Consider the following 26,547-nt stretch of genomic DNA (forward strand, 5'->3'; position numbering starts at 1 on the left):
AAGTGGGACATTTGTGTGACAACTCGCACACCTGTTTTCTGACGGGACAGAGAGACTGGACACAGGTCCAGTCATGTTTCATATACGGGAAAAAAAAGACTCCCAACCAATCTGGATGCTGGAAATAGACCCTGGCAACAGATTAGAGGTTAGGCTGATGGTTCAACTTCAGTGCCAAGTAGAGTCATCTTAGCCTGCCGTTAGAAACGTTCCAATATCCAGTCAAGAAGAATTTGAAGCTGTTTCTGGAGCAAAGGGGGTGGAAAGACCTACTAATATCCTTCATTTCAGAAGAAACGCCAGCTGAGCAGTTGGTCCCTTAACCTTTGAACACACAGGGTATAACTCGGTCACCAACAAAATAATGTAAAAAGTAAGCATTTATTTTTTTTCAATACAAAGATAAACACTCTGTGTCCATACAGAAACAGTACTTAAAAGTATATCCCCCTTCCATTGCTCTAATCCTTTAGACAATATTATGTACATCATTTGGACCACATCAGAGTTGTAGGGAACATGACATCATTCTATAACATCACAACAGAAGTGCAACAAGGTGTGTATAATTCATGCACAGGGTATTTATGAACGTTCAGTAAACACATAAGGAAACACAGTCATTGCGTCAACATATCTCTTTGTATGTAGTGCAGAATCAGCTTAAACCAACTCGCTGGCCTTGACTTAATTCATAACCTAAGCCCTGAGGCCCTTTATGAAGTGCACACTTGCCTACATTCCTTGAAAACAGATTTGGGACAAATCCTTTGGGTAACAAAACTGTGGAGCAGAAGAGCATGCACCTTGTAAAAAGTAGAAAAAAAAGAAGAGGTTGTACAACATGAATGCGGTTTGTTAAGAAGCTGAGGTCTGCCTCGTATCATAAGTAAGCACCTGTTGTTGGATGGACAACTGACCCCTACCCTTTGTCACAGGCCACCCAGTTCTCGCATGGCTTCAGCTGTTAGGAAATACTGAGTAGTGAGAATTTCTTGCATATGATCATTTGATCTGTCAACAGTTAGAAACATACATACGCCTACACCACACGCGCTCTCTCTCTCTCTCTCTCTCTCACAAACAGTTAGGCTTTGGTTAAATATATACATTACCTTCATTCACATACATTTATTTTACACAGTAGTGCTTTAGATGCTGGTCATGGAAGAAGAACAGTCATCCGTGAACTTCAAGCTGGCCATGCGTGAGTGGGCCCCAGTCCATCCTTTCCCTGCACACAGCACCCTCTCTCTGCTTCATGCACAGCATTATGGGAAGACTTCAGTCTGCCAGCAGATTGTCTGAGGCAGACGGCGGCCCGGAGGACTACCTCATTCATCATTATCTGCAGGGACAGAAAGAGAAAGAGAAGAATGAAAAAAAGGGAGAGGAAAGAGAAATGGGAGAGAAAGGTGCTGCATGTTAAATGCTGAAAGTTCTAGAAGCAGGGACGTTTATAATGTGGTTTCTAAAGCGTCTGATGAAAGACATACTTCTGTCATTGCTATATAAAGAACCACAATCACTGTTTACAAACAGTGCACTCAAAGCCTTTGATGTTTTACATTAAAATGACTTTGAATGGATTATTACATCTAAATGATCTTTAATCTTCAAAAAGCACCATAAATTACTTGCACTCCAAAATGATTTTACAAATCCATTTGTGGCTCTAATGTTTGTACACCTTCATTCACTGCAGATGGTACTGTGCCTGCAGAAGGGACTTGATCTAAACAGCATACTCTGTTCCCTATACTGTGGAAATGCCCAAGTTTGAACCCCTATTTAAAAGGATGTCCTGCTGAAATTCTAAGTGAAGAAGCGGCACATCCTCTACATGGAAGAAATAAAATACAACATTTTGTGTTATTTTGCAAAAGCCACATTATGCGTTTTCCCCATTATGGGTAAATACGCATTTATATGAGAAGAACACTGTTCACAAAACAGTCTGACAACAGAACAGTTTTACCAGAGGCACTTCTGCATACCTTCTTGGTACGCTCCATCTGCCATCACCAAGTGGAGGATCTTGGGATAAAGGTGCTGGTGTTCAGTTCCCAGAATGCTTTGCACCATGCTGGAGCCTGCATCAATGTTCTCATCTTCATCTTCATGGATGGCCTACCACACACAACACTCATTAATTAGACATGGACAGTTTTAATATTCATGAAGTTATACATCTTATTCTTATTCGTTTCAAAAAAGATTTGCTATATTCAGGCAATTTGCAATTTAATTGTTAGTTTCGAAGATATCAATAAAATAATGGTTCATCAATATCAGCTGATTTTATCAGTCAACCAATATATCGGTTGTGTCTTAATACATTTCCAGCCTCTATAGCAGGCAAAAAAGTAGAACCAACAGCCAAAACATGATTGGTGTGTGGTGGTCAGATCAGCTTTATGTGCTTGGTTTGATTGATCTTGTGTCACTATTACCAGGGTTAAAACCATGACCTTGCAGGCCTGGCTGCTTTAAAAATCAATCACAGATGTTCAGCCTGGCTGATCAGCGCATTCAGACCTTGATCTTATTGTAGGCCTGGATGAAGTGTTCGAAGCCCATTGCCTGCTCCAAATGGAAACGCAGCTCTTCCAAGCGACTGAAGATACTGTCCTGCTGCTCCAAATCACTCTCCTCCTCTTCCTCACTATCATCTACTCCAACACACAAAGAGAGGAAACAAGCACTTTAAATAACAGGACGTTTTAAAGAAAGAGTATTATAGGTTACTACAGACGCAGCAATTTGTTATTTTGCAGTGGGAATGATAATATGAATGATATTTTATTAATATACTTCACTGTTTTAATCAAATTATGATTAATTTTTATTAATAATAAAAACAAACTATTATTTAATCAGTTATTAAGAGCTTGGCACGGTGGTGCAGCAGGTAGGTGTCACAGTCACACAGCTCCAGGGACCTGGAGGTTGTGGGTTCGAGTCTCACTCCGGGTGACTGTCTGTGAGGAGTGTTCTCTCTGTGTCTGCGTGGGTTTCCTCCGGGTGACTGTCTGAGGAGTTTGTTGTGTTATCCCTGTGTCTGCGTGGGTTTCCTCCGGGTGACTGTCTGAGGAGTTTGTTGTGTTATCCCTGTGTCTGCGTGGGTTTCCTCCGGGTGACTGTCTGAGGAGTGTGGTGTGTTCTCCCTGTGTCTGCGTGGGTTTCCTCCGGGTGACTGTCTGTGAGGAGTGTGGTGTGTTCTCGCCGTGTCTTACAGATAATGAATGAATGAAAAACTTGAATACATCTTAGGATAATATTAATAGTTTAAAAAACCTTCCCTGACAAAGTCAGTCATTTTGTTTGTAATATCAACCCAAACAATATCCTGGCTGTTAGAAAAGAAACTGAGAGAAATTAAATCATTTTACAGACGGAAAAACATTCCTAACAAAAGAACATGATCTATGTTATCTATGCTATTCTTACCTGAATGCCACTCCTCATTAAGCTGCTTCTCGCTGCTCTGCTCTTCATCATCCACTATGTCAAGTCCATTACTGATCAGTCCTCCTGCCTCATCCTCATGACTGACATCAGCGCTATCATCCTCCTCTTCATCAACATCCTCTTCCTCGGGTGCGATGCCATTGGAGCCTTCCACGCCGGAATTAGGCTTGTGCTGTACAGCAGGCCCATCTTCATCAGGAGGGCTGCCATTAGAGCCATCATCCTCATCATGGTCTTCTTCATCGCTGCGCTGCTGCTGGAGAAGTCTCTCCATTGAAGCTCTAAGCTCTCTCAGGTCCTCATCCTCATATACACTGAGAAACACACAGAGAATGTTAAAGAAAAGAAGTTTTATACAGAACAATAAAATGATCTGCTAAGTTTAAATTTAATCTTATTTAAGTTGCAATTTTTTTTCTTTTATAGATTAAGGTTCAAGCCAAGAACACCATGTTCTGTCTTTAATTCTGAATGCTGATGGTAGAGCGCCAGACTGCAGTGTTCGGCTGCCTGTGATTGGTCTAACCCTGTTATACAGATAGCGGATATGAAAGACCTTCACTATATGTATAACTGTCTCTACTTAAAACACTAATGTTTCTCACTCTTCAGTTTCAGACTGTTCATCCTCTTTGTCCTCCAGATCTTCTATCTCTAGATTGTTGTCATGGGTGGCAGCACCATCAGGTTCTGTAGAGCCACTGAAGAGCTTTCCGAGGTCTGGCAGAGAGCACGTCCTTAGCATCTAAGACCAGAACACACACATGTTATCATTACAGAGAATGTCATTTAAGAGACACAGATGCCACCAACAATGATCGAGCATGACTTACACAACATTACGACAATAAAAATATTTTCTAAACGTCATTTTAGATAATAGTCATTGAAGTATTATTTTTGAATTATTAATTTTCCTAAAGCTAGGCATATTTCTTATAACTGTCAAAGGTGCTTCTGAACTGAGGGAAATAAAATATCCACAAGTGTTTCTCTCCACCCTTCTACTCTGAGAAGACAAACAATGATATGAATCTAAAGGAATTTAGAGCTGTAAATATGCCATGACTGAGGAAGGGCAAGTAAAAGTAACAAATATGCTAATCAAACAAGAGCTGCTGAAGTTCTGAGAAAAAAAGAGCTCCAGAGCTCTGTCCATCGCAACCAAGTTCAAAGGTGGTGTATTATGTTATAAATAGCTGCAGAGGCCTCTGTGTGAATTGCTGTTAAGTATGAGAACAAGTTTTAGTCCAAAATGTGGTCTCAAATCCAAACTAACTGAAGGGACTTTATTAAAAATGATACGAAAGCCAGCTTTTTTTGGATTGTGTGATAAATGTGTGAACTCGGAGGCTATCATTCTGAGCGTAACAGATGTTTGCATGCCTGATACTTGCTTGGTGTGTGAAAGTGAGGGAGTGAGTGTTTCTGTGCGCAAGTATGTGAACAGGAGGTTTACCATAGTTGAGTGTGAGAGATTAGCTGAGTGTGAGTGGGGGGCGCAAGCTGGCAGACAGGCCTTTGGTATGTTGACACATCAGGGATGTGGAAGAATCACATTAATAACGCTTCACTCCAGAGTCCAATACACAGCAGAGCTTCTAACATAACTCTTCCCCAGAGCAGGCACACACACACACACACACACACAACACTGTCACTGAGTGTTCACTCATACACCAAGCCTGAAACCCACAACATTTCTCACACACAAAGCCCCTGAGCATGCACACTCAGTGGACCCTTTTCATACAGTGCTGCTCTCGAAGTTACGCAGTGAGCCTCAAACAGGCAATACATACTTCCATTCAAACACACACTTACACTACAAGTGCATTTTTACACATGGCCCAAATGAACTAAACAATACACAGTAATACAATACACTGTTTGAAATATACCTGATACAACTGTAAATGTCCCAGGGAAATATACTGTAAATAAAACTTCATTATGCTGCTCAGACCCTGGGCATATGCACACATTCATCTTACTTTGGCTCTCTCAAATCTGCTTTTTTATTTACATATTTTTGTTTATTGTTTCCAATTAAACTCTTGGTTTCAGTGTGTTACAAACCGTAAATCTGTACTCTCCAAAAGAACAAGTCCTTGTATGTGTAACACAGTTGAAATAGTGATTCTTATCCTTCATTTCACCCCTCTCTCTATTACACACACACTTCGTTCCCTCTACAGTAGTTCTGCTCCACTGCTTCTATCAGGCATGACTAAACCTACAACATTATGCTAACAGTATATTATGTAAATTACGGTTCTGTTTCGCAGTGTGTGTCAGAGATTGTAGGCTGTTCATTTTTTGTTAACGGTGAAGGCAGAACTATACTCTCAGTAAAAAGTGTAATAAAAGGCACTAAGTGAGAGGCTGCAGTTGTGTAAATGCCACTAATTAAGGAGTTCTCTGGCATGCTAATGGTTGAAGGCTCTGTTAATACTCTTTCTGAAATAAGAATGGGAAATGGAACAACTTGGATAATTGCTCAAGGAAGTGTCCTCAATAGAAATGGAAGAAATTAAGCCCCCAGGACTGCTGCTGTTACTGTTCTCAGCTCTGCAGTTTGTCCAGTTTTATACATATACACAGTCTAGTTGAGATTATTTAAATGGATGACTGTACTCAGTCTACACATATTGATCAATAACTGGATGTTGTAGCCAGTCTACATAATGCTTCAGAGTAAATTTATTTAGTTGTTTGTTCCATTAAAATGTGGCTTTAAATCAAACCTAAACAAACAAACCAGGAGCTGCTAACATCTCTTGAAGGATTTTGGACAATAAGAAATTAGTGCATAAAAAAAATGTAACAAAATGAAAGCTAAATGTAGACTTTTCATAATTTGTAAGTGTTTTAATGATTATTTTACTACATTGATATACAGCCTCAACCACCTCCCCTTCAAAAAATTAAAAACCCTTATTATTGTGCCTTTCATTCATTCATTCATTCATTCATTATCTGTAAGCGCTTATCCAGTTCAGGGGCGCAAAGCGGGAACACACCCTGGAGGGGGCGTCAGTCCTTCACAGGGCAACACACACACACACACCTACGGACACTTTTGAGTCACCAATCCACCTACCAACATGTGTTTTTGGGAGGAAACCCACACAGACACAGGGAGAACACTCCAAATCCTCACAGACAGTCACCCGGAGTGGGACTTGAACCCACAACCTCCAGGTCCCTGGAGCTGTGTGACTGCGACACCTACCTGCTGTGCCACCCTGCCTTTGGGTTGAACTTTGCAATTACTCCGTGTCTGTATCCGTGTCACACCATGTACTAAATAAATAAAAATCAGCTAAACATTAATGCAAAGAAAAAGGAAAATACTGCTTCTGATGGTGTTTATCCTCTACGTTAGCAATCCAGTGTGACATTCACTCCCAAAACTTAGGTTAAAGCTGAGTAAACCAGGACTGCATTTAGAGATAATGGGTCAGTGGGCTCAATGCTCATGCAAACAAAAAGATATATTTATTTATTGAACTGTTATTATTCATATTTATCAGTATATTGATAATTCAATCATTTAAATGCTTTCTCTTACTTCTTGAGGCTAAGGTTTCTATAGCCATGCTCACCTTAGGGTTGTTGGAATCAAAAAGGCCAGTGGAGAGGCCGATGAGGAGGGCGTCGTCATGGCGGCGAGAGCGCAGTGGAGACACAGAGCGTGAGCGGGATGCCAGTGAAGATGAAGAGTCTTCCACTGAGGACTGGGCAGAAAGGAGATATACCGCCACTGTGCGACGGTGTGCAGGACTGCAGCTCAGCTTTACAAATGCAGCCTCCTCACTCACTGAAACAGACACCATTAATCTTTAGGACTGCGCTGTTTATCTTTAGGTAATGTCTCAGAAATCAAAGATGTGTATGTGTGAGTGTGTGTGTGTGTGAGAGAGAGAGAGAGAGAGAGAGAGAGAGAGACACACACTGACTACATTTATCATCAGAGTTAAATTAAAAGAGGACATCAAACAACAACAACTACAGCAATAGAAAATTCTAATTAGCTGATTAATTATACAGTTTCATGTCAAATCATGACTGCACCTGCAACTTCTGTCTGCTTCTCTTCCTCTGATTCTAATCTCGGCTCATCCTTTGGTTCCTCCGTCTGTGTTACAGTGCCTCTATCTGGCCTGGAACGGCAATGACAAGTCTGTCAGCTAAACGCTGCATTCTATATAATATAATCTTTAATATAACTTATATAATCTTTATAATAATATAAAAGATTCAATCATTATCCATTACCCAGGCTGTGGAGTTTCCTGTTCCCATGCATGCATTACTCCAGCTGAAGGTTTAGAAGATGGCTGTGGACCCTCCTCCAACACCAAAGACTCTACCTCATCTACATCTAAAGAGAATCATACAAAACAAAAGTATACAAATGATCAGCTTCTCCAACATTATCATCTTCATAAATGGCAAATTAAATAAAACTAAAAGTTAAAGAAAGTATTCTCTGTAAAGCCACCATGGTTATAACATTTTATATATTTTAAATGAACAACTAGATTTAAAAATCACATGTATTCTGAATTTAAAATTAATATATACGAGTCTATTTTGAACAAAAGGTTTATTAGCATTTAAAAATATGCCTGAAAAATTTAATTTGACGGTTTACGCCCAGGGTGTATGTAAGAGATAGAGAGGGAGCGAGAGAATAAAGGGAAAAAAATAAAATTAAATAATAATATATATAAATAAATAAGATAGTCACCATCAATCTCTTTTTGGTCGTGAAGATTCTTTAGCGTCTCCTCTGCTGAGTCTGGCCGACATTCATCATCTCTGACCTCCTCGACATCTGACGCTGTCTCCAGGAATTCAGGCTGTGACTCAGGCTGCTGGCTAGTGGTTGCTTGCTGTTCTTTATCCTGGCCAATGGCAGCTTGTTTTTCTTGTTTTTTGTCAACAGCAGCTCCTTCATCTTGGTCCCAGTCAGAGGCAGCTTGGTTTTCATGGTCTTGGCCAGTGGCCGCCTTGTTTTCTTGGTCCGGTTGAATGGCAGCTTTGCTTTCTTGGTGCTGGCTAGGGGCTGGATGGCTTTGCTGAGGTAAAGGCCCTGGTACGGCTCCATCAGTAACATCTGATGGTCCAGCTGTAGTCTTAAGGCTTTCTGCAGAGGCTGCAGCAGAACATAAATTAGCAGAATACAACCAACTTAAGTTCTGAAGCACTGTTGAATATATGTTTAACTCACTGATGAGCGTACTGTCCGAGATGCTGATGTTTTCCAGGTGCTGGGTGACGGGTTGAAGCTCTGCCTCCTCTAAAATTTTCAAAACCCCAGACACCGGAGTCTGCCCCCATGCCTTCCTAAACCCCTCCCTTTGCCAGCCTTCCATTGGAATTACTTCACCTGATGTTTGTTCTGCAACACAAAGCAAAAACATGTATAACAAATCACATATTTAAGTAATATGACAAAGATACTCCCCTCTCTCTCTATAAAAGCAACAAAAGTACCAATTCCTATGGGGCTCTTACCTATGTATCAAGAACCTTAATTCAGTGCACTCAGTGACTGTTTGGCTTCGTCAGCCCGGTTGCTATGCTGTACCAATGCTGTAGTAGCAGCAGTTGTGGAACATTGCACTCACTCCATGGATACAAAACAAACTGAAAAATTGTGTAATCTTATGCTACTTGAAAAGAAAAAAAAAAGAAAACAAAATCATGCCATCCGCATCTCAAACTAAACTTAGAATAGTGTTTCATTTTCATTTCAAACTGCCTAGACTTTGTTTTTGCCAGCACCACAAATAGAGAGAGAACAAATATGTTGATAAATCTTTTAAAAAAATCAATTTTGTGTTTAGTTTTTGTTTTAAAGTGAATAAATTATACCTCCTTTCCCACGAAATGACTGTTCATTAGGGTCTTAATGAACAAGAACGAGTCCAGTGCTGTGATCACAAAGACTCTGATGAGGAGTCAGGACAACGTTGAAGTGTCCATACTCTACATGGGATGCAGGACGAAACCAGAACGACTTATTATTCCATGTTTTCTGACATAGGCAGCCTACAAAAAAGTGTCTTATTTTATAATGTATGTGCAGGTAGGCTCCAGAAACAAATTAATTTTTCATGCTTGTTCATGATATATCCCGGTTTCAATATGTCCATTCTTAGTACCAAAGGTTCATATTCCATCTAAAGTGGTTGGTTATAATGTCCCCTTTTTCCTATTTTTGTCCATTTCCTTTTCAAAGTAACAGTTTCTTCACAGCTACACACTCTTTCAGACCCAAGGCACTGGGTTGTTTTCACACCGCAGAGGATAGTGACCAAACATCTGTAGATTTTTCAGATCTGAAGCACGTACATGCGTGTAAATGTGGTGTGGTGTATCAGTATGAACTCGCCTGCTGTAGTAAGGCTGGTGTCCTGCAGGGTCTGTTGAGCCACAGATAGTAGAGCAGCTCCAGCCTGCCATTTCTTCCGATCACCACCAGGGGGGGCATTTGCCTCTGGAGAACCGTCCTGAGATACTGGCCGGAGTAAAGGACAGATGTAATGCATGAGGAATGAATCAAATATCAGCTGATGAAAATATTTAGTCAACAGTGGCCAAAAATTACATTTCAGTTTTCAGCTAAAAAGAATAAATAAATCAGTTATAAACCGTAGTTATTCTACAACAAACCATGCATCCTTGGTACCTGCCATAGTGCTACAAGTATCCTCCAGAGTCTGCTGGGCTACTGAGAGTATGGGTGCATCTCCAGCCTCCCACTTTCGTCTGTCACCCCTAGTGCACGGCCTCTCCTCTGTGATTGGCTGGCTGGTTTGAGGTGTGGAACCTGGCACATTTGTGGTCATCACCTCTCCCTCATCCTCTTCCTCAGTCTGAGCCTTCAGGTTCTGGTTTAGTCTGCGCAAAATGTCCTTCCTCTCACTCTGGAAACATCAACATCAAAAAGTTTGAGCAGTTTTTTGCAAACACACAGTGAGGAACATCCAGTAAGCCTGCTTTGCATTTTGTAAGGCCGGGTCATTTGGACAACAATAAACAACACTCCTGCTTTCATTGTGTCAAGAAAGAAGTCAAGAGTGTAAATAATGAATAAAATTAAACTAACTTTTGTTAAACAATCAAGGTGGCTCTCTCCCTCTGGTATGTGTGTGTGTGTGTGTGTGTGTGTGTGTGTGTTCCCCACCTGGACAGCTGCTGTTTCAGGTTTTGGAGTCTCTTCCTTCAATGTGGAGTTCTGTACTGAAGCAATCTGCCAGACAGAAGAAAATACATGTTACTTAATTAATCATCAAAAACATGTAGATCCTACATTAAAACCCTTTTATTCCTTAATGAAATGAGTCAAAAATTACTCTCTATTGTGTTTGCTAATATATGTACAACATTTTGTAGAAAACTGAGGTAAATTCAGCTACTTTAAAGTGCAGCCATTGAAGAAGGAGATATTTAACAGCGCAGACAAACTGAATCACTTCTTTAGGAAAAGTATGAAAGGAAATGGAAGGCTCTGGAGCAGTAAAATGGGAGATTAAGGTAATCACAGCCAATACCAAGCACTGGTTAGGGAGTATAAAACCACTCAGCAAGGAGAAGTGGGGCTGTGTCCTCTGGAGTGATGGAGCACAATTTTAATACATTTGGGATGAGATGGAGTGACATCTTTGATCTTAAACTAATCATTCAACACAGTCCCTGACCTCACTACAGTTCCTATGACTGAAAATACTTTAAAGGCAGCCAAACTCCCTTTAAAACACTGGCTCAGCGGGAGTCCTTTTGAGATGTTTACAAAAATAGTGCTTTTTTTCAGCTGATGCAGAAGCTGTTCTAAAAAAATGTGTCTGAATCGTTGTCAGCTGCGAAGACTCACCGCGCCCACGTCCTTCAGTGCTGCTGTCATGGAGATGGCTGGAGTGGTGGGTCTACACGAGGGTGTGGCTTTAGTGACTACCTCTGGAGGGGTCGGCTCAGGGTGAGGAGATGGGGCAGGAGATGGTGTAGCTGCACTTGCAGGTCCTATGGTGACCTTCACACCTCGAGCAACAAGCTGAATAACAAAACATCATTCACGTTTTATAGCTAATTCTTCTAAGAGCTAAGTCAATGTTTAGAAGGAAAAACTTGTAAAAGGTTTTAAAAGCTTAAAGGATGTAGTGACTGACTGATTAACAGGGATTGAAAGAGAAAGAAAAGAGAACAGCTGAAATAGATCTTAACATACATGGTCCTCCCATGCTTTCTTTTCTCTCTCATAAGCTTCTCTCCTTTTCTTTTCTAGTTGCTCCTTCAGCACCGCTGCGCGGGCCTTTGACTGGGCCTGGCATGAACATGAACATTTAGGACATGGGCATAGTCTCTAGTATTGAAAATAGAACACAGAAAAATTCTTAAAGAATAAATAAATTAATAAAAAAATAAAAAAATGTGGAATTATTTTCTGAGATAGGGCTGGACGATTAATCGAAAATGAATCAAAATATATATTCAGAGCTAAATTGATCGTGATATTGATTTGTGCTCATATCACCCAGCACTACTCAGAGTATGGTATAAAAACGAGCAAATCACCACAAACAATGAACATTACAAAATCATTTTACCTTCATAACTTCAATCTTTTTCCTCCTGAGCTCCTTCTCCTCGCTGGACTCCTGACTGTCTGAACACTCGCTGTCATACTGCACAAAGAAACACAGGCAGGGAAATGTTATACTAATATATACAGAAACCACACAATAGTGTCATACACTAGATGCCAAATGCCATACACACATTTGTTCTGAAATGAAGGGTATTAACCCGTCTGCTCTAGTAACTACCTCTAAGTAACTAAGTCTTTACACTAAAAAAAACTGAACATTGCTTTGAAATGAGACCATTAGTGAGGTAAAATAATAATGTCAGATAGTTATTTCTGAGTAACAAAAGCCACTCCAAAAGACCTTAAAGCTCCTCTATGACTCCAGAGAACATAGTTCCACTCTATAAAGTTTTATTCCCCTCTAATTGATACATGGCATTGAGAACAACGACCTTAAACTCAGCTGCGGCAGATCACCACCTTACATTTCAATGTTTTCTATGGCATTTATAAACCAAAGTAGAATACGCTATGCATTCATAACTGAACGTCCATGTCATTTTAAGTAGACGCATTCACTTATTTTAAATGCTGCCGACAAATGGCTGGACATTTACTGCATCCATATTATTCTATGTATCTCAAGGCATTTTTAAATTACAGACTTCACAGAACTCAGATTCTTTAGGTCAGCTCAATAAACCCCACCACCCCTGCAGTGGTTGTGAATGCCAAAAAGACAGGTTGTTTATTTGTGCGCGCACATGTGTACCTTCTCTCCTCTGAGACGAGCTTTGATCTGCTGGCGCTCATTAAAGTTCTGCAGTCTGATCTGTCTCAGTCGTGCCAAGTACTCCTGCAAAACACACACACAAAATAAGGACATAAATAATATCTAGACAGTTCACTGGGCACACATACATAAAACAGTGGATTTGGAAAAACGATACCAATGATGTCATGACAAAAAACAGCGGAGGAATGATTTAATCAAGAGCATCGGGACAAAAAGGCAAACAAACAGCCACTTGTGCAACAACAGTGAGTAAAACAATCGGGAAAGCTGGGAAAATAGGATTTTTCTTTTAAATTAAGGTGTTTTAAATGTAGAACTGTTAATAAACCAAAACAGGAGCACGTCTCCCAAAGCACATTCACTGTGAAAGTTTCAAACCGACATGTCTAACTAATGCCACTGTGTAACTTTCATAGACAACCCTGTGTTAACCCAGGTGTACTTACGGTGTATATATATTCCAGGCTAAATAATTATTCATTTCCATCCATCTTTTTTATATTACAGCTTAAATTCAGAAGCTTAAAGTTCTGCTTAGAATTCAGCTTCAAGAGACAGGTCCCTTGGCAAAACACAGTAAATGCTTAGGGTTCAACGACAACAATGCAATGGACTGCTAGAGGGCAAAGAAGAATGTGCCTCTGCACATTAATATTTAAGCTTGTCTTAGCCCCAAAAAATTACAAAGTGTTATAAAGCACAGTTGCACCAACTAAAAAGAATGTGGCAAAAAATAAATACCATCCTGAGGGTTGTGTTAATAAAGTAGCATTTTTACGGCGGGAAGGGAACATTGACACCATCGTGCAGGGGCATGGAGTGACCATCCAGTGGAATTGTGGGTTACAGCACGAGACGGACAAGGGGAAAAATAAAAATAAACCAAAAAGAAGTGGACGCTGTGCAGTGATGAGGATGTTTTAAAAAGGGAAAAAAAAAACGGACTGAGGAGGGACACTTGGTCATATCATCCTCCTACCTCCTCCTCTTTGTTGACCCTGGGCCTCCTGCATCGGGAAGAATTTGTCCAATTCGCAAAGATTGCGGCCTGGTTTTGCCGGGCCCCCTGTTCGCCATTTAATTCAAATATTGCAACATTACAGCACTCAGGGTTCAAATTACAGAATCAATAAATAGTCCTCAACATGCTAAGGAGAGCGTTCTTACCAGCTGCCCTTCAGCACGAACTTTATTCAGCAAGGCTTCTTTCTTCCTCTGCAGGAACTCCTCCACCTGTTTGGCTCTCCCTGCTACGAGCTGAGCTCGAAACCTGGAGCCAGGATTAAAGAGGTAGGAAATAAAAACCCATTATGATAAACCCAGCTTGGGCTTACACCATCGTGCTGATACGCTAAAGCCAATTAGTGTCTAAGAAGCACAGATATGAAGTGACATTAACCCGACCTGTTAGCGTAGTCGTTTTTAGAGACTGACTCGTTTTGGAGACTTGTCCTTCGCAATTCTTTCTTGACAGATTTCTGATCTGGGAGACGGGCATGACCATTTGACAGAGCATTGCCTCCTGTAGGCCTGTATTAAAAGGTAAAGGTAAAACATTGCCAGTACAATGTCAATGTTGAAGTTTTAAAAAAGAAAAAGCAATTAGTACGTACAAAAGAATAAAATAAACAATATAAAATAATCAAAAAAATCATAGGGTGCAAAGCAGGAATACACCCTGCAGGGGGCGCCAGTCCTTCACAGGGCACCAAAGATTCTTACATTGTAAAGGCCTAGTTCGGCTCTATTGTTAACCTCTTAAAAAAGGACAAGCTGCAGCATTATAGTTTTCTTTTAAAGCTGTAAGACAGAACTGCAAATAACACTAGCAACTTAAAGGGCTCTAGTGGGAACACTTATATCTACATTATATTAGGCTGACTATATGAGCCATTGTGAGAGGCTCAAGTAAGCATGACATTGGCCTACTGCTAAAACAACAGTAAGCCTCTCTGGTGCATGCCATATGCTGGAAATTAAAGTTCAATTCATCCTGCCCCCCTGGTGCCCAAAATGTCTGTACGGTGGCCTATGAAAATGTCAGCTCATATAGACCTCACAATATTTTCACAGAAACACATACTCAAAGTGATCTATAAATCTAATGTAAATCTTCAAAAACACAAACTACAATGCCTGAGTAATTTATACTTTTCTAGTTCCCTTCACTCCCTCTTTCATCTTACCTCACTGGGCTGATGTCCCCTGAAACTTTGGCCCCCTCTTTAGGTGCAGGAGCTGGCAGTGGAGGTGGGACATGGACAGGGCCGGGCAGAACAGAGGGCCCTGGGGCAGGGGCAGGTGCTCCCATGCCTCCACCTCCATAAAACTAACAGGTTAAAAATACAAAAGGTAGACACAGAGAGTGATATATATATATATATATATATATATATATATATATATATATATTAAGTATTAGTCCTATTAAGTATTTTAAGGATTTCATGACTAGCCTTCATTACTCATACCTCTTTCATACTCTGTTGAGTGATTATAACAAGTTCTGTACCTTCTTCTCTGGGCTGCTTCCACCACTGGAGCTCAAAACGTGTTTCCAGCCTTGCTCCCGTGCACGATTGATCCGGTTCAGCTGAGGAAAAGTTTATCAGTTTATTTTCAAATGAACACTTATGAGCTGAATGTAGGTTTAATAACGGCAGATATCTATGACCATAAAATCACCTTTTCCCTCTCAAATCGTTTCATCTGTGCAGCTTTCAGAAGGAACACCTAAAAAAATGTTTACAGAGACAACATAAATGGTAGCCACATTCATACCATAAATAATGCTTTATAGGGGTGCCTGAATTTCAGGATTAACTAAAGGGAACAAAAAAGCCTACCTGTTCTCTCTGTTTCCTCTCTCTCTCCATCATCTCCATTCGCTTCTTCCTCACTCCATCCTGGTAGCAGCGAACCATTAGAGATTTTTTTTTAAACATGGAATACACTTAAATAAATCAGTTCATAAATGCAAAGGCTATAATTACACTTAAACACATTAATGGAGAAGTATAAGTTATAACCCCAAAGTTACCATTCACATGTAAACACAAATATAAAAACAATCCCAAATCTTTAACATTTCCACTCTCTGCTGACGCAGACAGGTAAAATCTCTGAAAGGTTCATTAAAAGAAAGGGACTTGAGGAGAACAAGGTTTGGAAACCCCATGTGATTAGGAAGAGTGCATACAGAGTGAAGCAGGAGGACACCACAAAGTGAGTAATAAGAGAAAGTTTTGCTGCTCTATAGAATAAAACATGTGTAAAAGTAGGGCAAAGGGTAGGGCAAAAGGAAATGATTTTTTTTCTGTGGTTAAACAGGGGTCACAGATGACAGGAGATCCACATTAAGATCCTTAGGACTAACTGAACACTGAATGTTTTTAAGTTTGGCAGAAAACTTCTAAAACTGAGCTTTAGAGGTGAGTAAACATTCCAGTATTTTTTAAAGAAAACTGATTTCTTTGAAAAACCAAACAATGAATAGACACTAAAACAAAGGCTAAAGTTAGACACTTTAAATACATCAACAAATTAGTGTTGTTGTTTTTTTTATTTCCTCCTAATGACATATTTCCTGTTTTATTTTTCATCAGGTCTCCATTTTATCTTAAATTATTTATTTGTACTTGAGTGCTATTTTGACTGAAACGTAAATCATGTAAACGCTGTCTCTGACTTTTGCACAGCGCAGTATAGTACAAGCAACTTAACTCAAATGACATCCTGATTTCAGAAACAATCCTGTCAGAAAGGGGGGTATGCCATTACAAGAATGCATACTCTCTGAGATGGGAAAAAAGGGTCTGTGGCAGACGATTATGGAGGATGAAAATTATTCATTCATTGTCTGTAACTGCTTATTAAGTTCAGGGCCACGGTGGGTCCGGAGCCCATCCGGAATCTTTGAGCCCAAGGCAGGAACACACCCTGGAGGGGGCGCAAGTCCTTCACAGTGTGACACACACTTTTGAGTCGCCAATCCACCTACCAATGTGTATTTTTGGACCGTGGGAGAAAACCGAAACACCTGGAGGAAACCCACTGGGACACGGGGAGAACACAGGATGAAAATTAATTATGTATAAAAAATATATTTATTTCTACATTTATTGCTATATTTACCACATTTCTACATCTATATGTTAATCGCATGAGCAGTCCAACCTCACCCTAAAGCAGGATTGGTCAGGTAGTAAAACCAGTAAATATCCCAGTGGGGGTAAATATCCCAGGATAGGGATATCACAACAGTGGCTGTATTTACAGGGGAAGGAAACCTTCTGAATGTGGCGGATTTCTATTGGACCATTCACACAATGTGAAGGACAGCTGCTGTGTTCAAATGATGTTGTAAACAAACAAAAATTTGTTTTATAAGTCTAAACAAGTCTATTTTTTTTAGTATTACATCATTTGTTTGTTCATCTATTGTACATCTGCTTATGTCATATTTCATCCTCCATAGACGCAAATAGGTAAGGAGTAAGGAGAGGAGGCTGGGTGTGTTAGTACAGGGGGATCTTCCATTAGGGGGCACTCTCTGGTGTACCTCATGCTTCCTCCTCTCCTCCTCCACTCGACTCACTCTCCTTTGAACTGCTGCTGGTAGGGGAGCCTGGACAACACATGACATTGGGAGGGATCAGTGATTTCTCACTCAGTGACACCCACCTACCCGAGATGAGAACAGACACACACTACGGAAAACACACAATGCTGAGAAACACAGGCGCTTACGCTCCTAAGACTCAAAATCAACAATAAAAAGCTATATGAAGAAGGTGGTAGTGCTTTTTGCCTATTTGCCTATTGCCTATTTACTTCGGTACTACAAAGGGTACGGCTCACAGTCTGTGTCTGTGTTTTGCCACTGTAACAGCATCTACATTTCTTAATGCTATGTGTTAGAAAATGTGATCTGATGAAATAAAGCCATGAAACTGAGGTGAGAAACTAATAATGCCTGATGAATTCTTGATCACAAACTCCACTCTAACTCATCTCAAATTTATTGGCTGGATCGCCATCTCCGGAGACCACAGCTCATCAGCCTAATGCAACAGTATCCTTAGGCTCGTTTGTGGCTGCTCCAGAGCATCCAATTTGCTTTTCTATGTAGAGTATAAAAAGATCTGTAAGTTATTTAAACAGGTCCAGAATTAGTGGACTAATATAAAGTGAGTCTACAGACGTTTGGACATGTAGTGTAAAATGCATACAGCTGAAAACCTTCTATATGTATAATCTATCACCAGTCACTAGTGTGCATTACCTGCTTAAGTTTGATCCCTGCCTTCCGCTCCACCTGCTTCTTGCTTGCATCAGCCACCTTCCTGCCAGCATCAGCAGGCTGCTTTACTGTTAAAGGCACTCCATATTTGGCAGCTGGTTTGGTGATTTTCTGAGTAGGGTTGACAGGGGCTGGACCAGGAGGAGGACGCTTAGCTAGTGAGGAGGAGGTAGGGTTCATACGTCATCAAAACATATGAAAATTTTGAACGTAATAAAACACGCTTGGTCTTTACAGATTAAGGTATTTAAACACGACTAATGTTTCAAGTTATTCATGCTAGCACCATTAATTCGTTCACTTCTTTATGACTGAGAGTAACATGTTTATTTAATAGAATTGCAGCCAAATCTTATTTATATCTTAAGATATAGTTATTTAGTCCATGTTTCTATGGGAACCTTATGCAAATATTCCAACTAGGCCCATCAAAGGAAGGGGTAAACAGTGTTAGGTAACGGCTTGTTATTCCTGTTTAAATCAATTTAAAGCACATTCATTTTCTACATTTTTATTGTATAGTTCCCAACATCCTGCCAATTTACAGGGAATCAGAATGTTTTAGCAAAGCATGTTATTATTATATATTATTGTAATTTAAAAGTAGTGACTTTTAAGATTAGAGATTTTCTGACTAAACCAGACCTAGAGAAACTTATCCATGCTTTTATTTCTAGCAGGATTGATTACTGTAATGGTCTCTTAGCTGGACTTCCAAAAAAGACCATTAAACAGCTTCAGCTGATTCAAAATGCAGCTGCCAGAGTTCTCACTCGGAGCAAAAGAAGAGATCATATCACCCCCATCCTCAAATCCTTACACTGGATACCAGTCTGTTATAGAATAGACTTTAAGGTGTTATTACTGGTTTATAAATGTCTCAATGGGGTAGGACCAGCGTATTTATCAGATCTGCTACAGAGATATGAGCCGAGCAGAGATCTCAGATCTTTAGGAACTAGTCAGTTAGTCCTGCCTCAGGTCAAAACTAAACATGGAGAGGCAGCATTTAGCTACTATGCCACTTTTAAATGGAACCAGCTGTCTGAGAATATTAGAAGTGCCCCAACGTTAGACACATTTAAATCAAGACTTAAAACTCTCTTGTTTGAGCAGGCTTACAGCTCAGTTTAAAATATTCTGCACTTTTCTGTAACGGCATTTTATTTCTTTTATTTCTTTTCATTTATTGTCATTTTAAATTGTTTTAATCATTTTAATCATTTTACTCTTTTTATGTAATTGTCTTATTGGAATTTATGATTTTACTCTGGCTTTTAATGTAATTTCTTTTTCTGTAAAGCACTTTGAATTGCTTCTGTATGAAAGGTGCTCTATAAATAAACTTGCCTTGCCTTTATTTTGAAAGATACTATTGTTTAACAACAATTAAATTATACATTTTACTTTTAATACAAAATGTTTAATGTTTAATTACTTTCCAATTTATGTATTTGCAGTTTATGATTACGTCTATATTATTTATTACATAAGAAACATCATAGTCTTCCATATTTATAAGAGCTACCAAATATTGTTAGTATTTGTGAAGAAGGGAAATACCAGCATTTCTGTTTTCATGAACATGCAGGAAAAAAACTAATATGCTATAGTGTAGGAAAAAATAAATAAAAATACATAAGAAGAAAAAAGTATAGCGTCTATACCTGGCAGTCCCTGGGCAACACTTATTTTGGGTTGTTTGAAGAGAAGAGACTGGCTGAATTCCTGAGCAATGAGCTGAAACAGATTAAAATAACAAGTGGCACTTTTAAAAAGACATTGATTTACAGTAAACATACTTACATTTTCAACAGTGTCATATTAATGTACTTTTAAATATAGTACTCATGTAGAGTCATTCTAATAACCTTTTCCTTTGCACAAACATCAGTTCATAAGAATAATTTCCTAACACCCAAATAAAAATATGTCTGATTATCATTTTTTTAATACTGAGGAAACATAGAAATTAACAAAGTATGGTATACATTAGTACCATCCTTTACACTCTCCATAGCTTCAGTATGGAATAAGACGCTAGCCTGCAAACTACGCTCAAAAGTTTGGAGACACCTGCCTTGACTGACAAAGTAGCAAATAGTATTATTAGTAGTATTATTATTTACAACAGTATTATATATTTTTGTTGTCATATGACAAACATGCATCTTTAAAATAATAACTTTACAGAAGAAGAAAAACCCTCAACTTTAAATGGAAGTCAACATAAAATGAATTTACTAAATGATTTAGTAATTTTGAAGCACTGCCTGCAAATTGTATTTTCATCATTAAAATTTTCACACAACGTGAAGGACAATGATGTACTAAACTGAAAATCAACAAAAATGTAGATGCATGTTTATCTCTGAACATCGACAATACATTTTTAAATATTTATCAGTAACACACAGAACTCTTAACACTAAGACCACAGAAGTAGCTTTTTTGTAAACGCATGCGTCTAACCTGTGGAGAGAGGTACTTGTGAATTCTGCGGGCAAGGAAAGGCTTGTCCAATATGGCGCACACCGAGGGTCTCTCACGGGGGTTGCGTTTGAACAGAAGGCCAAGAAGAGAGCGCAGATCCTGGGAGTAGTGCGCAGACACTGGGGGGTAGGAACCACGGATGATCTTCAACACAAGGTTCTTCATGTTACCGGCCTCAAACTGAGAGCCAAGGTTTGTTTGTACCCGTGCAGAAGAGGCAAAAGACAACAAGGAAACAGAATAAACATATTTATGTGATCACATATTTCATTTTCAAAACTTTAATTACATTCTTCATTTTCATTTGTCTATTTTTACTCTGTGTTGTCTACATTTTAGTAGTTTCTTTTATTTTTATTGTTGTTGGAATATGTGAATTTCCCTCAGGGGTTGATAATGTTATCAGTCAACTGCTATCTACTTGTTTAGGATTATCATTCATGTCAGGGATCAAGAACGCTTGTCAACCACCAAAGAAAGTAGAAGTTTTTCAAACAAAACAGCAGATTAATTAAAAAGGGTGTCTTTTCCAGTAGCTCTGTGCTGATCTCTCTTACTGTTTTGGTCTGAAACACTCCATGAGTGCATCATTAATTACTAAAGCTTTAAGAGCAGTCAAGTGAGAACTCTTGATCCTCCTACTGTCAGCATGAGTCAGACGCACTTCAGTACGCCACTTTAATCTGGGAATCCTGAAAGATTAAACTGTTTTCTATAGAAACCCTTAACGATACTTATCCAGGTGGGAAGAGGTGGCATACAAATGTGAGAGCTACCAAAGAGGATAAAAAGATTTGGAGCCAAAGGAGGAACCCACACCATAACTTCTCAACAGCAAAGACATACAGGCACAAGGACTGAAATACAAGGGCTATGTGGTACTTACGGCATGCTTAAGTGTGCACATTTCATACAGGACACATCCCAAGGCCCAAATATCACTAACAGACAGAGAGAGACATGGAAGGGAGGGCAAAAACATTGGCAGAGACAGGATTAAAACCTCTGGGAAATCTGCATTGGAGCAGGTCCAGCACACACAAACAACACAAGGAAAAGTTCAGCACAAAATTAAACAGAGACCACCATTTACTTTCAGAGCAATTCAGTTATTAGTTTGATCATATCGGAGTATACAATGAACGTTCAGGGCTTTTTGGTGTGGCTTCCCACACAGGGATTAAGCCTAGTCCTGGACTACACTGCATTTTGAATTGAAAAAAATGATATATTCACTACTAAGCTTAATTCTCTGCTTTGCCTGGGATGTTATACATCATATTATAATAATTTCAAGGCAGTTTTTAGAAGCATTTAACACTTCAGATGTCTGGTTCCCATGAAATTCTCCTTTAACAATACAACACCTCTGGGAAACTGAAAACATTCATTACACTGTAAATATACACGACGCAGGGCACCACTTGAGGATCAGACAACGGGCAATCAATAGCAGTGAAGGGACTTGCGGGTCAGGAAGACTGGGTTACATTGAGCAGAGCACTAAATAGCTCAGAGAAAAATCAATAAAGGAACTAATGGTCCGCAACAAGAACAGAAATGATACGATTACTTTCCCCACAGTCAGTTAAATGACTAAGCACACGGTAAATTCATGTGCGCTCAGTATGTGCCGTTCACAGTACTGCGAAACATCCAAAAGCATGACATCACATATATGTGCACTGTTATAAGTGGTTAGACACACTACCTTTTGTTGTTGTATGGTTTATTTTCACAGATCTCTGGGGAAAGATAATAAGGCGTGCCAATGCAGGTCCTGGCCAATTCCACAGTACTGCACAAAGATCACAACAAGTACTGTCCATAAAGCCATCATGGAAAGCTTTCTTATAGAAGAAGAAGCTACACAATTCAAACTGAAAGAAAGCATTTTACAGTAGGGTTATAGTTTACCTGTTTAAAACTCTGGCAATCCCAAAGTCCCCTAATTGTACCGTTCCATCCTTAGTTAGAAAAATATTCTAGAAAAGAGAATATATGATTGTGGATAATGCATATAAAATGAATGAAAGGGATCCTAATTTGCCATCAACTGTATTTATGTCAGTCTGAAGAGTACCTGGGACTTTATATCCCTGTGCAAGATCTTGCGATCATGCACGTGTTTCAGAGCTAAGCAGATCTGCACAAACCAGTCAAGTATCTACAGAGAGAAAGAACATTGCAAATGATACATAAAAAATTGATGTCATATGTACACTGTATTCAGAAAAAGGTGCCCCAAAACTAAAAAAAAGAAACACCCATATACAAAATGGCCAATAGCCTACAAGTACTTACGCATTCTAAAATGGGTTCCATAGTGATTAACACAATGACCCTGAGATTATTGTGTTTGTGCCCAATATCAATACCAATTTACACTGGGTTCATTTGGACTTTTTTTACTCACTTGCTCCTCAGAGAACAAAACTCCTTTCTGATTATTGATCTTCTTAAACAGGTCACCTCCTTCACAGTAGTCCATTACAATATACAAGCAGCCACCTTCTGCAGAGATTCAAAGAGTGGGGTAAGGGTTGGAGGAGGGGAAGACAAATTACAATTAACTGTTAACGTTACCACTTCACTGCACAGTTAAAGCACCACTTTGACTTTTACAGACATCTTCGTCAGTAACTGATGATGTACTGCCTCATCGCATCCTCTAGCAGCAGAGCTCTTTCTCTCTTCTCCATCTCATTCGTGTTGTTGCACAGCTTAATGAGTAGCAGGAAAGCATTAGCTCCTGCAGATCTTCTCTACAATTCAATTCAAACATTTTAGCTTCCTCTATCAATCAAGCTTTGCCTGGCTGTCAAAAAAAAGATAGGGCCCTCTATGGAGAGAAAATGCATCATCTTGTCTATATTGATTATTTTTATTCTGTTATGTCCCCACAGTGTGTTCATATACTGTCCCTTTTTAAACCACGCTACCAACCTGTAGACACATGATTCTGCCCCTCCCTGCCACATGGAAGCAACCTAAACTCAGAGGCCGACTGATTGACTAGAGCAGACCACACCAAATATAAACAGTGCTTCAAAAAACAAAAGAGGAACAAGCTCCCAGCAACATTAGAAAAAATGTCCCAGCTTTAATACTGGAGCATATTTACAGCACAAGCCTCGTCACTCAACTATGAGGATCAAAAATACAAAAACAAAATCATCGTTCATTAATCGTAATCGTGGTAAAATGTGCAATTAACCGTGATATTGATTTTTTTCTCATATCGCTCAGCACTAGTTTCTAGAAAGGTGCTATATAAGGTTAAGGTTAAATAAATAAAATCCCTATCATAGACTAAGCAAGGCTGCTGGCTCTACCACCAAGTATCTTTTAATTATTCTTTTCAACATGAGACAAGAACTAATCTGTAACAGGAAATTGTACTGTATTGAACTGTAGCAAATAAAGAACATTACCCTCAAAGGACTCCTTGTACTGCACAATGTTGGGATGGCTCATGTTAGCAAGGACTGCCACTTCTTTACGTGACTCCTGTCTCTCTTTATTAGACATCTGTGGAGCGAGACATCAGCGTGAGTGTAGGCAACTTTGTCATAAACTAATGCACACTTTATAACAATCCTACCATTCCAGGTGCATTCTGACAGTTTAATATCAATTTAATATCTCTCAGACTCTACACAGTTGGAAACCATGAAACAACTCACCCTGGAGATGCCAATCTCCTTGATGACATACTGATGGCCATCTTCCCTGGACTTAACTAGAATAGCTTTCCCAAAAGATCCCTCCCCAATCTTCTTCACCTTCTCATATTTATCCATGTCTGGATCGATTCCTCATGCTTTGGCTGCCAATAAAAATGAGTCATAAAATATAACAGTTATGCACTGTGAGTTCGCATGACAGACATGCTGCTGAAGGAATACATTTAACAGCATCTTTCACCTCAGTCTCAAGCCGCCACAGCTGTAGCTTACAGTGCATTACCATATATACGGCATTAGACATCAACAATGCAAGCCATGTTTGCTATTATCCAATACCTTAACACCAATATGTTATTATTATTATTTAATTGGCAATATTCTCTACAATCATTTTACATGTAATAACGTTTTTCTACATTTCTACATTATGAAGGACTTTTGAAAAATACATTGAATTCCCCTTTATGTTCTCTAGAGGACTGTCCTTCAGAAGGGCAGTGATACCTCCAGTAGGGTCTAGGGTCAAATAAAGACACCCTGCAGATTCCTAGGCAGCACCCCATCATGTTTTCCATCTGGTGTGTACACGGACCAGAGCAGTCTGAGCTTTAGACACAATCTTAATCCGCAAAAGAGAACATGGATGTGCCATCTCTGATAAAAGCATCATGTTTGTAAAAGAAATAAAAAAAATACAGAGATTTTAAAAGCATAGAAGCAGGCACCATGTAAGAGGGGTGATAAATTAAAGATGATGTGTCAGAAAGAACTGTCTAATGGTCTTTTATCCCCTAACCTATAAAGGAGGGAGGGAGAGAGAGAGAGAGAGAGAGAGAGAGAGAGAGAATGAGAGAGAGAGAATGAGAGAGAGAGCAAGAGAGAGAGATGCAGCAAGCCACCATCTTTTTCAGGACAGCCTGCAGGGAAAAAAGGCAGGCAAATTAAATTTGTAAGTAATTTGATTTTACCTTAATAAAATGTATCTGTGACTACATGAAACCATTGGTTCTGCGCATACGAAGAGAGGTTTTCACCACACAGAGCTGCTCAAATGTAGGCTTATACCCTACATTTTTCTTATTTCCACTGAAAATCATTTATTTTGTTTGGCTTCAAATCAGTCCTAATTCACTTTCACATGATCATCCCCAAACCTCATTTAGGCTTTAGTTACTGTGCCTTTAAGATTAATACATCTAGGCTCCCAAGTAGAGCAGTGATCTAATCATCCGCCCCATCACCAGGAGATAGTTCTCCAGATCTGAGACTTAGAATCCAAGTGTGCACAATTTGATTTGCCCACAGTCAGGACTGAAATACTCCTTAGTTCCAATATGACAAATTAATGGGCACTAAATGAGGCTTGTGACTTTTGTGACAGCCAAACAATCAACATAAATAGGTAGGTTTTGCAGCTCAGTTATCATAGGTGGACAGCAGAGAAGAATATTTAGTGATTATAACTCTTCTAATACACAAAAAGTGAGTGGTTTTTTAATATGACAGGAGTTTCAGTGTAACTTCGTTGTCCTGGACCTAACGGCCTGACAACATCATAAAATATAAGAGTTTTATACTGCAAACTCCTACAGTTGACATAAATTATAAACCATGAAGGTGTGCATAAGTGTGGGAACGACTTAATAGGCGTGGGAAGGAGATTATAACGAGTGGGAGCATTGGAGCGATTTAATAAATCGAGAGAGCGACTTCAAATGCGTGGAAAGGACTTAGCTAACAGGGCACGGGAAAATGCATAATGTAATATCTCGTTGCCACGTCTTACTAACCCGTTTGCTGGCATAGTTAAGTCGTTCGAACTCCCTATTTTTTTGTGGGATGTCACCAGCATGTATTCCATATTATACCTTAAAAAACTCAGAGCACATTGGTTAAAGGTTAAGCAGAAGCTGAGAGTGGAAATATCTAGTACCAGACATTATTCTCATACATATTAACTAATGTTTGGCAGCTCGGGCACAAAAATGGCTGCTTATTGCACATTTCTGCAAAGCCCACTGTTCAAGCCAAACAGCCAGTGTACAGTCTACACTCCTGCTCCTGTTCTAAGAAGGTTTTACAAAAATAAAACGTAAAGAAATAGATGTTATCTACCTCTCAGTCAGTAACGGGAGAGGCTCCGGCTGCACCAAACCGTCAGCGTATTACTCTTGTCTCTCCCTAGAAAAGCTCAAGC

At 39.5% G+C, this 26,547-nt stretch overlaps 1 protein-coding gene across 3 annotated transcripts; it reads right to left on the bottom strand.

Moving 5' to 3' along the window:
- Nucleotides 1-383: 383 nt before the first annotated feature.
- nek1 (NIMA-related kinase 1) lies at nt 384-26,547 on the bottom strand. 3 transcript variants are annotated; one of them, XM_066677197.1, is made up of 36 exons: nt 26,466-26,547; nt 24,348-24,490; nt 24,096-24,192; nt 23,078-23,175; nt 22,745-22,828; nt 22,579-22,646; nt 22,373-22,459; nt 21,548-21,602; nt 20,641-20,841; nt 19,836-19,908; nt 18,151-18,323; nt 17,428-17,493; nt 15,713-15,772; nt 15,552-15,599; nt 15,379-15,459; nt 15,053-15,195; nt 14,271-14,396; nt 14,034-14,136; nt 13,846-13,932; nt 12,843-12,926; nt 12,090-12,167; nt 11,711-11,806; nt 11,360-11,536; nt 10,673-10,738; nt 10,175-10,412; nt 9,878-10,003; nt 8,711-8,881; nt 8,228-8,635; nt 7,753-7,858; nt 7,549-7,637; nt 7,080-7,294; nt 4,077-4,216; nt 3,451-3,785; nt 2,539-2,672; nt 1,998-2,130; nt 384-1,348 (listed from the first exon to the last, which is right to left on the bottom strand). In XM_066677197.1, exons 2-36 carry the CDS (start codon nt 24,462-24,464, stop codon nt 1,335-1,337), a joined length of 4,377 nt encoding a protein of 1,458 aa, XP_066533294.1. In that variant the 5' UTR covers nt 24,465-24,490; nt 26,466-26,547; the 3' UTR covers nt 384-1,334. The 3 variants fall into 3 exon arrangements, with proteins under 3 accessions (XP_066533294.1, XP_066533295.1, XP_066533296.1); XM_066677198.1 differs by lacking the exon at nt 17,428-17,493; XM_066677199.1 differs by lacking the exon at nt 13,846-13,932.

This window comes from Hoplias malabaricus, chromosome 7, assembly GCF_029633855.1.
Source record: "Hoplias malabaricus isolate fHopMal1 chromosome 7, fHopMal1.hap1, whole genome shotgun sequence".
NCBI lineage: Eukaryota > Metazoa > Chordata > Actinopteri > Characiformes > Erythrinidae > Hoplias > Hoplias malabaricus.